This window comes from Muntiacus reevesi, chromosome 1 (assembly GCF_963930625.1).
Source record: "Muntiacus reevesi chromosome 1, mMunRee1.1, whole genome shotgun sequence".
Classification (NCBI taxonomy): domain Eukaryota; kingdom Metazoa; phylum Chordata; class Mammalia; order Artiodactyla; family Cervidae; genus Muntiacus; species Muntiacus reevesi.
The window spans coordinates 120,258,632-120,276,250 of record NC_089249.1 but is presented as its reverse complement, the minus strand read 5'-3'; the positions used below and the strand labels follow the sequence as shown (position 1 = coordinate 120,276,250).

The window sequence follows — 17,619 nt, the reverse complement described above, 5'->3', positions numbered from 1 at the left end:
GTATTATATTACAAATATTTTATGGTTAGCTTTCCACATTTAGTTCATTAATATAACAGGAATTTATTTTTATGTGTGATGTGAGATGAATTTCCTTAATTTTTATCATATGTACACTATCATTTATTGATGATAGTTGTACAGTATCTTAAAATTGTCAGATTGCTCTTTAGTGGTACTTGAGAATACAGAATATCTGAGCTCTAACATTGTGATAGTATCAAAATATAACTGGTAAAAATATGCACAGTATATTTCATTGGTTCTTTAATGAAGGAGAAAAGATGTATTTCTTTACTTATTTTTACATATTAAAATGGATAGTCATTTCCATTAGTTATCTTTTATTCTTTTCCAGCACTACACATCTCTATTATATTTTTTGACATGCCTCAACTTTATCACGTTAAATCCTTGATTATTGTTGCCCCCAAGCCAGTACACTTTCTTATTTCTTCTGTTCCATCATTCTTCCAGTTGTTCAGGCTTAAAGCTTTGAAAATTTCCTTATTGTAAAATGATAGCTTCTTAGTTTAAAGGAAACCTAAAAAGCATCTTGAGTGGCCTTCTTGCTTATATCTCCTTTCTAGTCTATCTTCTAGACTGCCATCAGCATCATTCTTCTTGCTACAAGTTGGATTATTTATCTTCCTATTTAAAAACTCTTGAAAGAGTCACTGATTAAGCCCCCTTAAAATGGCATAGAGAATTATTCATACTCTTGACTTCAAATCCGGGTTACAAATGTTGGGCCGTGCAGCCCAATTCCAGAAGGCTTTCTTCAAATAGGTTATGACTTGAATGGAGCTTTCAGGATTTGTTTAATGTGGTAGTTAGTTCAATAATTTTTACCTGGTATTAGTAATAGTACTCGGAGAAGGCAATGGCACCCCACTCCAGTACTCTTGCCTGGAAAATCCCATGGAGGAGCCTGGTAGGCTGCGGTCCATGGGGTCTCTAAGAGTCGGACACGACTGAGCGACTTCACTTTCACTTTTCACTTTCACACATCGGAGAAGGAAATGGCAACCCACTCCAGTGTTTTTGCCTGGAGAATCCCAGGGACGGGGGAGCCTGGTGGGCTGCCATCTATGGAATCACAGAGTCAGACACAACTGAAGTGACACAGCAGCAGCAGCAGCAGTAATAGTACTATTATTATTGCCTGGAAAATTCCTTGGACAGTGGAGCCTGGCAGGCTATATATAGTCCATGGGGTGGCAAAGAGTTGAACACAACTAAGCAACTGAGTACACACACACACATACACACACACACTATTATTATTATAGTTCAGTGATAGGAAAGAGAGGAAAAAGTACCATATAGTACAATTAGAGGTAGGTAGGGATTTAGCTACAAGATCCTTGTTTACAAAGCTAAGATATTTTGCAGGTAATGGGAAGCCATTTGAAATTTTTAACAGGAATTGTGCAATTGGATTTCAGTTCCAGAAAAACAATGTGGGAGACAATATGGAGACTAGACTGAGGTGATAAAGACCTGAACTAGGAAATGCTATGGAATGGAAATCAGAACTTGGAAGTCTAAAGACTTCTAGTGATTGCATACTGTGCAGAAAGTGTTTTATATGCACTATTGCCATTTTAGAGCTAAGGAAACTGAAGTGAGAAATAACTTACCTGAGGTCACACATGCTGTGATAATGCCCAGACAGGAACACTTACATGTTTGCGTATGTAAAATAACAAATGACATGTGCTCTGTATTTATACCCAGTGCTTTCCAGAGGAGGATCCTCAGGATGCTATTTTAAAAGGTACTTTTGGCAAAGGCTCTCTAGAGACAATTAGATTTGAATAAAACCCAACTTACCTCACCTTGTACATATTGTACATAAAAACAGAGAAATCCTACAATAGGTGTGTGTCTTTATGGGATTTGTGTTCCTGTTAGGATTGCTTTAATCCAATTTTCCCCAAACTGAATTTACCAAAGAATTCTCCTTTTGCATAAACTAAAGTTTTCATGAAATTCAGTTTGGAAATAGTAAAGTTCATGGAGATATTGAAACATGGAAGAATATATAGTATGTACATATAAAAATTTATTATTTTAGTATTTTCTTAATATTGTAAACTTTCTTTGCTATGGATGGATATCAGCATCAGCTGGGGGAAAAGCTACTCCAAATGAGAATCAGATCGGAAATAATCAAACTGGAAATCCTGAATTGCCACGATCACAGGAAGACTCAGATAATGATTATTTTAGTGACAGTAAAAGGTAATTAGTTATGAATGTTGATTTTACATATCATAATCTATAAGAGTGATATACCCAGGGTACTGTCTTAGAATCTTCTAATTAAAACAAGGACCAAGTGAAGTTAATGACATTTTTAACTAAAACCACCTTGATTCTGATGTTTGCTGTTGTGTACTAGTATTTCCCTCCAATATAATGGGGGATAATGTATTGCTTAAATTTATTCTATTGTAATTCTTCTGTCATCAGGGGCAACCTAAATGGCAGAAAAGTTTATGTCCTCATTTTTGTTTCCTAGAATTAATTTTTCTGGCTCTTTTACATTCCTGGTATGGTAAACTAATCATTATGCTTGAGTTTCACATTGGTATAATTTCAGTCAAAATTATAGTACTTAAACCACAGCTTTGCATATAGCCTTTTGAAATTAAGAAATTTTATAAATAATTATTCTCAAAATAACTATAAACAAAGTATGTCTATTAAATTTCCAGTTAGTTTACCTTGCTATCAACATTGGACTGTGATTTGAATTTAGCTATAATGGACGAGTTTGAGCAAACTCCGGAAGATAGAGGACAGGGAAACCTGGTGCACTGCAGTCCATGGGGTCACAAGGAACCAGACACGACTTAGCAACTGAACAACAACATAATGAAATATTATCTTATAACTCATGCTAAATGTAGTTTATGTTAATCAAAAATGAGTTTGAAAGATAACATAATAGTTTTGAGATGATTTTAAACATTTTTAATGTTATATTTGTGTTTATAGACTGTTAAACAATTAAAAACATGAAAAGCTAATATTCATGGAATCATTTTTAATATGACTTTCAATTTTATCATTCCCTTTTAAGTCAGTTTCTTTGGAAAAATGAAGATGATAGAGCTAATATCATTAGAAGAGAGGATAATCAGGTATGATTTCTAAATTTTTCTTAAATGTGATATTGTACCATATTTATATTGAAATTGAAATACAGATTGCAGATTGAAAATGAAACTGCAGATTAAAATGCCCAAGTTTTCTACCTTATTCATTAGAGACGGGGGAGATAAACTTCAAGAAAATTCAGGAGCCTGCAAATTCAGTGAAATTTCTGGGAGTTTTATGATCTGGGAGATATGTTGAGATATGCCCTTTAAAGTAAAAAACCAGGTATTTGAACCTTGCCCCAGCTACCATTGAAAATGAGTCACCCGATGCACATCTTTCGAATTTGGAGATTTATAGCATTCGAATGTGTGGCTCCAATCTTTCCTTTTTTTTTTTTTCAATCGAGTAATCTAAAAGACTGTCAACTTTGGGCAGAAATGGCTCACAAAGTGACCCAAAAGCCACAGCGAGCAGTGCTGCCAGTTGTGTGCGAACATTCAGCTAGTTCAGTCACACTTGACATGTAATAAGTCGGAATGCTGAATGGAGTCTGAGACAAGTCCTGGTAGAAGAATCACAGCTCAGAGACTTTGAGTTTTGGAGTAAAGGCATGCCATCTGCAGCAAATAATTATTTTGTTGTTGCTAGATATTACTAAAACTTGCTATCTTCACACTTAAAAATAAAATTTTTCCACCTGGTGGGTACTAAATGCTTTTTAACTATGACCTGAATTTTAATTTCCCAGGTTACCCATACAGTTGGTTTGATCCTGTTTATATATTTTATGGGCTCCGTTTTGATAACTTTTTTTAAGAACTACCTTTTCAAGTAGTTGAAGTATTTTTCTCTTATTGCAAATCAAGATACTAACTTCTCACTTCTTCTTGTTTACATTTATTTGGTATACCCCATCTTCCTCCTCTACTTTTCCCCCCAACTTTTCTGGATTGCATTGTTTTAGGTATGTCTTTAAAGACATCATAAAGTTGGGTTTCATTTTGTAAACAGTCTGAAAGTCATTTTCATTTAGTAGATGACTTATGTCCTTTTTATTATGATAGGATTGATATATTTGGCCTCAAATTTGTCATTTTACTTTGCTATAGTTAGTATGTGGCTTATTTGCACTTTCCCCATTCCTCGTATGTAGGAAGGTTGAATCTTATTATAGTGTTTACCTTTATACTAATACAAGTTTTTGTTAGTATTCCTCACCCTCCTTTTTTAAAATTTATGCTTCTTCAAAATTTTGAAATTTTTGTTTCATTACCTCTAAAATTATCCTCTGACTCCTACCTTTACATTCAAGGTGATTAAAAAGTCATCCCTCTCTCTTTTCTTCCCTCATATACTTTTAGTTGTATCATTTCTACTTTGTCAAAGAACAGAACATTTATGGGCTGTGCTTCTTGCTTTCTCCTCACCCTTGCTTTAGTCTCAGATCTATAATTAAATACGATCAACACTTACTGCCAGTTCTTTTGCACAAGATTTTTCAATCACTTCCTGGCTGGGTTAAGCTCCACTTATTTTTAAAAAAGCTCCTACATACAATATTCCCTAACTTCTTCCATATTTAAATCTGTCTAGAGCAGGAATAGACAAACAAGGCTCAAAGCCAGTTTAGTGTAGCATGGGACCTAAAAATATTTTTTTTTAAGTTGAAAAAAGAATTATGACAGATACCATTTGTGGCCTGCAAAACCTAAATTATTTATTCTGAGGCCTTTTACAGAAGTTTGCTCATCCCTGCTTTGAGCCTTGATACTTGAGGGGTAGCTTGATTGTCTGTAACATCCTCGGCTTATGCAATTTTTCCTTGAGTTTATTTAAATGTTCCCCTTTTGATGTCTTATTTTATTTGTTACTATTAAGAAGTGTGATGCCAAATTGATTTTATTTTCCTTGTAAATCAGTTTGGGTATTTTCTTCTGGAAGGCCAGATTATTCCTTTAATGTGTACTAGTTTTATCAGGCTATACTTCAGTTGAGCATTCTAGGTCTGGTTTTTATGAGTACCCAGTGGGTCCTTTTAGGGCTTCCCTGGTGGCAGCTGGTAAAGAGTTCGCCTGCAATGCAGGAGACCTGGGTTAGATCCCTGGGTTGGGAAGATCCTCTGAAGAAGGAAACAGCTACCCACTCCAGTATTCTGGTCTGAAGAATTCCATAGACTGGGGAATCCAGTCTGTGGGGTCGCAAAGAGTTGGACATGACTGAGCAACTTTCATTAGTGGGCCCTCTCAGTATGAAAATCAAGACTTTTTTTATTTCAACAAATTATAGTTCTAAAAAATAATATAAATAGCAGATCCATTCCATGTATTTCCTTTCCGGGACCCCAATTTGTCTTTATTAGTTCTTCTTTACCTTTTATTTCTGTTACTTTCTCTCTGATCAAGTTTACCATTTCTTTTTTTTTTTTTTTTAATTGGAGGCTAATTACTTTACAATATCATAGTGGTTTTTGCCAAACATTGACATAAATCAGCCATGGGTGCACATGTGTTCCCCTTCGAGAACCCCCCTCCCACCTCCCTCCCCATCCCATCCCTCAGGGTCATCCCAGTGCACCAGCCTTGAGCACCCTGTCTCATGCATTGAACCTGGACTGGCGATTCACTTCATATAATACACATGTTTCAATGCTACCCTCTCAAATCATCCCACCTTAGCGTTCTCCCACAGAGTCCAAAAGACTGTTCTTTACATCTGTGTCTCTTTTGCTGTTTTGCATGTAGGGTTATGGTTACCGTCTTTCTAAATTCCATATATATGCATTAGTGTACTGCATTGGTGTTTTTCGTTCTGACTTACTTCACTCTGTATAATAGGCTCCAGTTTCATCCACTTCATTAGAACTGATTCAAATGCATTCTTTTTAATGGCTGAGTAATATTCCATTGTGTATTTGTACCACAGCTTGCTTATCCATTCGTCTGCAATTGGACATCTAAGTTGCTTCCATGTCCTGGCTATTGTAAACAGTGCTGTGATGAACACTGGGGTACATGTGTCTCTTTCAGTTCTGGTTTCCTCGGTGTGTATGCCCAGGAGTGGGATTGCTGAGTCATACGGCAGTTCTATTTCCAGTTTTTTAACGAATCTCCACACTGTTCTCCATCGTGGCTGTACTAGTTTGTATTCCCACCAACAGTGTAAGAGGGTTCCTTTTTCTCCACACCTTCTCCAGCATTTATTGTTTGTAGACTTTTGGATAGTAGCCAGTCTGACTGGTGTTAGATGGTACCTCATTGTGGTTTTGATCTGCATTTCTCTGATAATGAGTGATGTTGAGCATCTTTTCATGTGTTTGTTAGCCATCTGTATGTCTTCTTTGGAGAAATGTCTGTTTAGTTCTTTGGCCCATTTTTTGATTGGGTCATTTATTTTTCTGGAATTGAACTGCAGGAGTTAGTTGCTTGTGTCTTTTTGAGATTAATTCTTTGTCAGTTGTTTCGTTTGCTATTATTTTCTCCCAATCTGAGGGCTGTCTTTTCACCTTGCTTATAGTTTCCTTCATTGTGCAAAAGCTTTTAAGTTTAATTAGGTCCCATTGTTTATTTTTGCTTTTATTTCCATTACTCTGTGAGCTGGGTCATAGAGGATCCTGCTGTGATTCATGTCAGAGAGTGTTTTGCCTATGTTTTCCTCTAGAAAACATAAAACTCTAGTTTTATAGAGTCTGGTCTTATGTTTAGATCTTTAATCCATTTTGAGTTTATTTTTGTGTTTGGTGTTAGAAAGTGTTCTAGTTTCATTCTTTTACAAGCAGTTGACCAGTTTTCCCAGCACCTCTTGCTAAAGAGATTGTCTTTTCTCCATTGTATATTCTTGCCTCCTTTGTCAGAGATAAGGTGTCCAGAGGTGCATGGATTTATCTCTGGGCTTTTTATTTTGTTCCATTGATCTATATTTCTGTCTTTGTGCCAGTACCATACTGTCTTGATGACTGTAGCTTTGTAGTATCATCTGAAGCCAGGCAGGTTGATTCCTCCAGTTCCATTCTTCTTTCTCAAGATTGCTTTGGCTATTTGAGTTTTTTGTATTTCCATACAAATTGTGAAACTGTTTGTTCTAGTTCTGTAAAGAATACCATTGGTAGCTTGATAGGGATTGCATTAAATCTATAGATTGCTTTGGGTAGTATACTCATTTTCACTATACTGATTATTCTGATCCATCTATTTGTGTCATCTTTAATTTCTTTCATCAGTGTTTTATAGTTTTCTATATATAGGTCTCTTGTTTCTTTAGGTAGAGTTATTCCTAAATATTTTATTCTTTTTGCTGCAGTGGTGAATGGAATTGTTTCCTTAATTTCTCTGTTTTCTCATTGTTAGTGTATAGGAATTCAAGGAATTTCTGTGTGTTAATTTCATATCCTGAAACTTTACTATATTCATTGATTACCTCTAGTAATGTTCTGGTGGAGTCTCTGGGGTTTTCTATTTAGAGGATCATGTCATCTGCAAACAGTGAGAGTTTTACTTCTTTTCCAATCTGGAATTCCTTTTATTCTTGTTCTTCTCTGATTGCTGTGACTAAAACTTCCAAAATTATGTTGAATAGCAGTGGTGAGAATGGGCACCCTTGTCTTGTTCCTGACTTTAGGGAAAATGTTTTCAATTTTTCACCACTGAGGATAATGTTTGCTATGGGTTTATCATATATGGTTTTTATTATGTTGAGATATGTTCCTTCTATTCCTGCTTTCTGGAGGGTTTTTTTTTTTATCATAAATGAATGTTGGATTTTGTCAAAGGCTTTTTCTGCATTTATTGAGGTAATGATATGGTTTTTATATTTCAGTTTGTTAATGTGGTGTATCACATTGATTGATTTGTGGATATTAAAGAATCCTTGCATCCCTGGGATAAAGCCCACTTGGTCATGATGTATGATCTTTTTAATATGTTGTTGGATTCTGTTTGCTAAAGTTTTGTTAAGGATTTTTGCATCTATGTTCATCAGTGATATTGGCCTGTAGTTTTCTTTTTTGGGGGGGGCATCTTTGTCTGGTTTTGGTATTAGGGTGATGGTGGCCTCATAGAATGAGTTTGGAAGTTTACCTTCTTCTGCAATTTTCTGGAAGAGTTTGAGTAGGATAGGTGTTAGCTCTTCTTTAAATTTTTGGTAGAATTCAGCTGTGAAGCTGTCTGGTCCTGGGCTTTTGTTTGCTGGAAGATTTCTGATTATAGTTTCGATTTCTGTGCTTGTAATGGGTCTGTTAAGGTTTTCTATTTCTTCCTGTTTCAGTTTTGGAAAGTTATACTTTTCTAAGAATTCATCCATTTCTTCTAAGTTGTCCATTTTATTGTCATATAGTTGCTGGTAGTAATCTCTTATGATCCTTTGTATTTCTGTGTTGTCTGTTGTGATTTCTCCATTTTCATTTCGAATTTTGCTGATTTGATTCTTCTCCCTTTTTTTCTTGATGAGTCTGGTTAATGGTTTGTCTATTTTATTTATCTTTTCAAAGAACCAACATTTAGCTTTGTTGATTTTTGCTATGGTCTCCTTTGTTTCTTTTTCATTTATTTCTGCCCTAATTTTTATGATTTCTTTCCTACTAACCCTATGGTTCCTCATATCTTCCTTTTCTAGTTGCTTTAGGTGTAGAGTTAGGTTATTTATTTGACTGTTCTCTTGTTTCTTGAGTTAAGCTTGTATTGCTATGAACCTTCCCCTCAGCACTGCTTTTACCGAGTCCCATAGGTTTTGGGTTGTTGTGTTTTAATTTTCATTCATTTCTATGCATATTTTTACTTCTTCTGTGATTTGTTGGTTATTCAGAAGCGTGTTATTTAGCCTCCATATGTTTGTATTTTTAATAGTTTTTTTTCCTGTAGTTGATATCTAATCTTACCGGATTGTGATCAGAAAAGATGCTTGGAATGATTTCAATTGTTTTGAATTTACCAAGGCTAGATTTATGGCCCAGGATGTGATCTCTCCTGAAGTTTCTGTGTGCACTTGAGAAAATGGTGAAATTCATTGTTTTGGGGTGAAATGTCCTATAGATATCAATTAGGTCTAACTGGTCCATTGTATTATTTAAAGTTTGTGTTTCCTTGCTAATTTTCTGTTTAGTTTATCTATCCATAGGTGTGAATGGAGTATTAAAGTCTCCCACTATTATTGTGTTACTGTTAATTTCCCCTTTCATACTTGTTAGCATTTGCCTTACATATTGCAGTGGTCCTATGTTGGGTGTATATATATTTATAATTGTTATATCTTCTTGTAGATCAAAGACTTGACACTTTGATCATTATGTAGTGTCCTTCTTTGTCTCTTTTCATGGCCTTTATGTCAAAGTCTATCTTATCTGATATGAGTATTGCTACTCTTGCTTTCTTTTGGTCTCTATTTGCATGAAATATCTTTTTCCAGCCCTTCACGTTCAGTCTGTATGTGTCCCTTGTTTTGAGGTGGATCTCTTGTAGACAGCATATATAGGGGTCTTGTTTTTGTATGCATTCAGCCAGTCTTTTTCTTTTGGTTGGGGCATTCAACCCATTTACATTTAAGGTAATTATTGATAAGTATGATCCCATGCCATTTACTTTGTTTTAGGTTTGAGTTTATACACCTTTTCTGTGTTTCCTGTCTTGAGAAGATCCTTTAGCATTTGTTGAAGAGCTGGTTTGGTGGTGCTGAATTATCTCAGCTTTGACTTGTCTGTAAAGCTCTTGATTTCTCCTTCATATCTGAATGAGATCCTTGCTGGGTACAGTAATCTGGGTTGTAGGTTTTTCTCTTTCATCACTTTAAGTGTGTCTTGCCAGTCCCTTCTGGCCTGAAGAGTTTCTATTGAAAGATCAGCTGTTATCCTTATGTGTATCCCCTTGTATGTTATTTGTTGTTTCTCCCTTGCTGCTTTTAATATTTGTTCTTTGTGTTTGATATTTGCTAATTTGATTAATATGTGTCTTGGGGTGTTTCTCCTTGGATTTATCCTGTTTGGGACTCTCTGGGTTTCCTGGACTTGGGTGGCTATTTCCTTCCCCATTTTAGGGAATTTTTCAACTATTATCTCCTCAGGTATTTTCTCATGGCCTTTCTTTTTGTCTTCTTCTGGCTATGATTCGAATGTTGGGGCATTTGACATTGTCCTAGAGGTCTCTGAGGTTGTCCCCATTTCTTTTCATTCTTTTTTTCTTTTTTCCTCTCTGCTTCCATTTATTTCCACCATTCTATCTTCCACCTCACTTATCCTGTCTTCTGCCTCGGTTATTCTACTGTTGTTTCCCTCCAGAGTGTTTTTGATCTCAGTTATTGTATTATTCATTATTGATTAACTCCTTTTTATTTCTTCTAGGTCAAGTTTACCATTTCTTTATGTTTAATTTTCTATGCTCCTTTTATTTCTGTTCTATATTATGCTTACTGTATTTTTTTTGGTCATATCTATTCCTGTTTGGATACCTGTTATTCATTTCTGAGACAGTTTGTTTTTTCTTTAATTTCTTTCTTCAATTTAATCAATTTCCATTTTACATCTTCCTGGGTTTTTGTTTTTCCGTTTTTTTCTGAATGTCTAAATTTGTGATTTATGGTGTTCATTAGTACCTAAAATGCTTTGAATTCATTTAATACAATCTATATTGGGATACTGTTAATTTTTTCTGCCTCTTGGCTGCTGGTTTTGTTTTGTTGTAGTTCTCAATTTTGAGGGTTTTCAAAAAGTAATTCAGCATGAATGTTAGATTATTTTGTAGATGTTGTCTTTGCTTATTTGTGTTGGATTTTTCTGAATCAGTAGCAGGTGTTCCTACAGAGGAACAGGGAGTAGTGTTGGTTGTTTAGTTTGTAGATTAGGAGTGCCCTCTTCTGTTGTTATAATAAAATGCGGTTGTTTATTTTTAAATAAATGAGGCATTTGGGGGAAATGCTCTTTTTTCTTTGTATACTTTCTTACTAATTTAATTCAGCAGAGCCCTTAACTAACTTGACCACCTTTCTTTCTCTCACTACCTTGCTTAACAGAACATCTCTTGCTTCTGAAGTATTTTCCTCTCACCTAGTAACTGTTTTCCCATAATTACCACCTCTGGTCCTCTACATTTTAAAAACCCCTTTCTTTTAGATTCCTCATAGAAAGCTCTGATTTACCAGTCCATACCCTATCTCTCAATATTTCTCCACCACATATAGGACTCTCTCCTTTAAGACTGAATTGTGGTTAATGTTCACTGTGTTATCTGTATATTGTTTCTCTGATGCACAGTCCCCATCTGACTCTGCTTAGATGTGAGCTCCTAAGCACACACTGCTGGCTTAGGGTGTTTATTTCTCCACTTACATGTAAATTAAAGTATATGTAAATTAAAGGATTCTGTGTCCTAGTTACACCACAGACATAAGTTATGCGTGATTATATTTGGTTTCTTTTTATAGTAGTTGAGAGAATGTGTGGAGAGATTCTAATTTAGGTGGTTTCCATTATCCTGTGGGAATCTGACCTTATAAGTTAACAAAATAAAATAAAATGCAATAAACTAGAAAAAATAATGAAACAAAGTAGGGATAAGGGTTTCTTAATGAAGATAAAAGTAGAAACTAATAAGTTACAGAAGTAAACAGCCTAGTAGAATTGAAAAAAATCCAGGATCTATAAAGTGGTAGTGGCAGAAACATCAACATCGGTAAGGCTTGAGGCAGTTTATCAAAAAAGGATAGAAACAAAAAAATTAGGTGAGATGAAGGCAATGTAACACAAATACAGAGGTGATAAAATTTGTGAGAATATAATGTATGCTAATATTTGAAAATGTGCTGGGATGTCCAATTTTGTAAGCAAATATAAATGGTCAAAATTGGCTTAAGAAGAAAAAATTCAATAGCCATCTGAGAAACATTTAAAAGTTGTCATAATAAATAATTGAAATCAGAAATCTTGGAATGAAATCATGCTTAGAAAGGAATATGGATTCTTTTTTATTTTTTCTTTGTAAATTTATAGTTTGAAACTCCTGTGGTATAACGTCCAAGTAATAGTGGAATGGACAAAATAGAGCACTAGAGAGGGTCTATAGTTACAAAGACAGATTTTGGAGTTCATTACCTTATAAGTTAAAAGATGCATTACTGTTGGCATTATCAGATGCTTACAAATAGGTGAAAAATAATGTGTCACACTACCAGATCTTACTGATTTTCATGTTTGCTTACAGCTAGGTAAAACAGAGTACATTCCCCTACCAGATGTTACTGATTTTCCTTCACTTCCTTGTCAACCTACTCTTTCTCCAGGAATAACTGATAAATCTTTATCACAGATTGAGAGTAAGTATGATGATACTATAAGTACAGATGATTCTATGAGGTAACATTAAATGATGTTAATGAGGAGTTAACTGTTTAATGTGTACAGAGTTTTAGTTTGGAAAGATAAAGTTTTGGAGATGAAGGGGTGGTGATGCTTGTAAAATATCATAAATGCACACAGTGCCATTAAACTGTATATTTAAATATGGTTAAATGGTAAATTATGTGTATTTTACCACAAAAAGTTAAATTATTTTAAAGTGTATGATTGTTATGTTGATTACTGCATATGTGTGTCACTAGTATTATTTCTACTTTTTAAAAAATATATTCTAAAATATACATTTTTCTATGTAAGATTTAAGTACAATAACTTTGGACCCAAGATAAATTTACTTAAAGAATTAAATCAAGAGATATAACTACACAAGATTTACCTAGTTTCTACACATATGTATAAATGCAAAAGAAACATACTGTATTGTTTACATATATATAAATCTCCTATAGATACTGAAATGACTCCTCAGTGTTTCCACAGTGGCAATCACTATACTACAGGTAGAAACACAGAGTTTGGGGTAAAATTTATACTTGCTGTTTTAAGCATTTTTTAGTTTTATATTCTATATTTTAGGACTTGACCCATCTTTTAGCTTTTAGGTATTTATAAGTATGGCTTATAATCTATTAGGGGAGAAGATTATTGAACAAATGAAACAAGTAAAGGAAGAAAGAAGATATCTGGAAAGAATTAGAGAAGAACTAATGAAAAAAGCTGAAAGGCTATTGGAACAAAGCAAATTAAAGCACTATCATGGTAAAATTTATTACATATCTTTTATCACTATAAAGGAAACTCAAGGTTTACAGAATTCATGCCTGTAAATTCTGTGCCTGTGATTTATTTTACAGAATAAACCACAAAATGATATTTACTGTTTTACTGTTATAGTTTAAATGATACACTATTGATATAGATTCACTATAGGAACGGTGAAATCATTGTTTGACTATTTTATACACTAAATGCAACATACTTTTTATTAAAATTCAATTTTTTTTATTTCAACTTAATTTTTATTGAAGGATAATTGCTTTACCAAACTTCATTGTTTTCTGTCAGATCTCAACATGAATCAGCCATAGGTATACATATATCACCTCCCTTTTGAACCTCCCTCCCATCTCCCTCCCCATCCCACCCTGTAGGTTGAGAGCCCCTACTTGAGTTTCCTGAGCCCATCCTGGAGTCCAAAGTCAAGTGGACCTTAAAAAGTATCACTCCAAACAAAGCTAGTGGAGGAAGTGATGGAATTCCAGCTGAGCTATTTTAAATCCTAAAAGATGAGGCTGTGAAAGTGCTGCACTCAATATGCCAGCAAATTTGGAAAACTCAGCAATGGCCACAGGACTGGAAAAGGTCCGTTTTCATTCCAATCCCAAAGAAAGGCAATGCCAAAGAATGCTCAAACTACCACACAATTGCACTCATCTCACACACTAGCAAAGTAATGATGAAAATTCTCCAAGCTAAGCTTCAACAGTATGTGAACTGTGAACTTCCAGATGTTCAAACTGGATTTAGAAAAGGCAGAGAAACCAGAGATCAAATTGCCAACATCCATTGGATCATAGAAAAGGCGAGAGAGTTCCAGAAAAACATCTACTTCTGCTTCATTGTCTGTGGCAAAGCCTTTGACTATGGGGATCACAATAAACTGTGGACAATTCTTAAAGAGATAGGAATACCAGACCACCTTACCTACCTCCTGAGAAATTCCTGTGCAGGTCAAGAAGCAACAGTTAGAACCGTACATGGAACAATGGACTGGTTCCAAACTGGAAAAGTACATCAAGGCTCTATATTGACACCCTGCTTATTTAACTGACATGCAGAATATATCATGCAAAATGCCGGGCTGGATGAAGCACAATCTGGAATCAAGATTGCAGGGAGAAATATCAATAACATTATATATGCAGATGATACCACCCTTATGGCAGAAAGCAAAGAGGAATAAATAGCCTCCTGATGAAAGTGAAAGAGGAGAGTGAAAAAAACTGGCTTAAAACTCAACATTCAGAAAACTAAGATCATGGCATCTGGTCCCATCACTTCATGGCAAATAGATGGGGAAACAATGGAAACAGTGACAGACTATTTTTTTGGGCTCCAAAATCACTGCAGATGATGACTGCGACCATGAAATTAAAAGACGCTTGCTCCAGTGGTGCTGGGAAAACTGGTCAACCACTTGTAAAAGAATGAAACTAGAACACTTTCTAACACCATACACAAAAATAAACTCAAAAATGGATTAAAGATCTAAATGTAAGACCAGAAACTATAAAACTCCTAGAGGAGAGCATGGGCAAAACACTCTCCAACATAAATCACAGCAAGATCCTCTATGACCCACCTCCTAGAATATTGGAAATAAAAGCAAAAATAAACAAATGGAACCTAATGAAACTTAAAAGCTTTTGCACAACAAAGAAAACTATAAGTAAGGTGAAAAGACAGCCCTCAGATTGGGAGAAAATAATAGCAAACGAAACAACAGACAAAGGATTAATCTCAAAAATATACAAGCAACTCCTGCAGCTCAATTCCAGAAAAATAAATGACCCAATCAAAAAATGGGCCAAAGATCTAAACAGACATTTCTCCAAAGAAGACATACAGATGGCTAACAAACACATGAAAAGATGCTCAACATCACTCATTATCAGAGAAATGCAAATCAAAACCACAATGAGGTACCATTACATGCCAGTCAGAATGGCTGCTATCCAAAAGTCTACAAACAATAAATGCTGGAGAGGGTGTGGAGAAAAGGGAACCCTCTTACACTGTTGGTGGGAATGCAAATTAGTACAGCCACTATGGAGAACAGTGTGGAGATTTCCTTAAAAAACTGGAAATAGAACTGCGATATGACCTAGCAATCCCACTCCTAGGCATACACACCAAGGAAACCAGAATTGAAAGAGACACGTGTACCCCAGTGTTCATCGCAGCACTATTTATAATAGCCAGGACATGGAAGCAACCTAGATGCCCATCAGCAGACGAATGGATAAGGAAGCTGTGGTACATATACACAATGGAATATTACTCAGCCATTAAAAAGAATTCATTTGAATCAGTTCTAATGAAGTGGATGAAACTGGAGCCCATTATACAGAGTGAAGTAAGCCAGAAAGATAAAGACCAATACAGTATACTAACGCATATATATGGAATTTAGAAAGATGGTAACAATAACCCTATATGCAAGACAGAAAAAGAGACACAGATATATAGAACAGACTTTTGGACTCTATGGGAAAAGGTGAGGGTGGGATGATCTGAGAGAATAGCATCGAAACATGTATATTATCAAGTGTGAAACAGATCGCCAGTCCAGGTTGGATGCATGAGACAAGTGCTCAGGGCTGGTGTGCTGGGATGACCCAGAGGGATGGGGGGGGGGGGGAGGGAGGTGGGAGGGGGGTTCAGGATGGGGAACACATGTAAATCCATGACTGATTCATGTCAATGTATGGCAAAAACCACTACAATATTGTAATTAGCCTCCAACTAATAAAAATAAATGAAAAAAATAAAAGATGCTTGCTCCTTGGAAGAAAAGCTATGTCCAACCTACACAGCATATTAAAAAGCAGAGACATTACTTTGCCAAGATAATTACTTTGGTAATTACTTTGCCAAAGGTCCATCTAGTCAAAGCTATGGTTTTTCCAGTAGTCATGTATGGATTTGACAGTTGGACTATAAAGAAAGCTGAGCACTGAAGAATTAATGCTTTTGAACTGTGGTGTTGGAGAAGATTCTTGAGAGTCCCTTGGATTGCAAGGAGATCAAACCAGTCAAGGCTAAAGGAAGTCAATCCTGAACATTCATTGGAAGGATTGATGCTAAAGCTGAAGCTCCAATAGTTTGGCCACCTGATGGGAAGAACTGACTCATTGGAAAAGACCCTGATGCTGGGAAAGATTGAAGGCAGGAGAAGGGGACAACAGAGGATGAGATGGTTGGATGGCATCACCGATTCGATGGGCATGAGTTTGAGCAAGCCCCAGGAGTTGACAGGGAAGCCTGGCATGCTGCAGTTCATGGGGTGGCAAACATTCGGACATGACTGAGTGACTGAACTGAACTGAAAGGCAATTAATTCCATATATACCTTTTACCCTTTTTATCTTCTAATACAACCCAAAATGTAAGCCTCTTGAACTATTTAACATCTCTCAAATCATTATCCTATGCTTCCTCCACCCTTTCCCATTTTTTCATTTCTACAAGTTCTAACAACACTTTCTAATTATTGCAAGGAAACTATTTTTCTTACCTCATTTCTCTCATTCATTCACCCATTCATTCAATTTAGCAAAGCAGACACTTATACCAAAAAAACTGAGCATCTAGGGGAGACTAAGGGACTCAAAGAAGGCTTCGAGAGTGATATGTAAGCTGAGATTGAATGATTAGCAGGAAATAACCAGGAACTCTGAAGAAAGGAGGAGAAGAAGATAAGATTTAGATGCCCGAGGGAAAAGACTGAAGGCCTGGAGCCAAGAGGAGGCACACTTCAGATTCTAGTATGGTGGGTGGTGGTTTAGCTTCTAAGTCGTGTCTGATTCTTGTGACCTCATAAACTGTAGCCTGGCAGGCTCTGCTGTCCATGGGATTGTTCCAGTAAGAACACTGGAATGGGTTGCAATTTCCTTCTCCAGGGGATCTTCCTGACCCAAGGATCAAACGGCAAATTCTTTACTGACTGAGCCACCAGGGAAGCTCAGATTCCAGTACATCTACCACTTTTCCTGGAAGCCTTTCTTGGTCGCTTCCATTTAATTTAGGTGTTTTTCATCTGTACTCCCATGCATAGAATCTGTAATTCCTTTATCATAGCAGTTATCAGGATGTATCACTACTGCTTAACCTGATCATCTTCCCTCCACTGGACCACAAACACTTTGAGGGCAGGGACAAGATTATGTTGGCTTATTACTAACCCCCCAGCCCCTAGAGCAGTGACTAAGTTCAGTAGGCACTTAATAAACACTTATTTAATACATGACTGTTAAAATGAATAAATAAATGTCAGTTTTTAAAAATAATTGAATTTTTAATGCTCTTGCACTGTTGGTGGAAATATAGATTGATACAGTCACTGTGGAAGACGGTATGGAGATTCCTTCAAAAACTAGGAATAAAATCACCGT

The 17,619-nt window shown here is 35.8% G+C and overlaps 1 protein-coding gene across 1 annotated transcript in view; it reads left to right on the top strand.

Annotated features, from left to right (window-relative positions):
* The window catches only part of SPATA1 (spermatogenesis associated 1), a 64,615-nt gene that overhangs the window by 29,363 nt on the left and 17,633 nt on the right, over positions 1 to 17,619 (top strand). The window contains exons 7-10 of the mRNA XM_065910169.1: positions 2,127 to 2,247; positions 3,092 to 3,152; positions 12,291 to 12,402; positions 13,079 to 13,204. Coding sequence (XP_065766241.1) covers positions 2,127 to 2,247; positions 3,092 to 3,152; positions 12,291 to 12,402; positions 13,079 to 13,204 — 420 coding nt within the window. The remainder of the gene's footprint in view (positions 1 to 2,126; positions 2,248 to 3,091; positions 3,153 to 12,290; positions 12,403 to 13,078; positions 13,205 to 17,619) is intronic.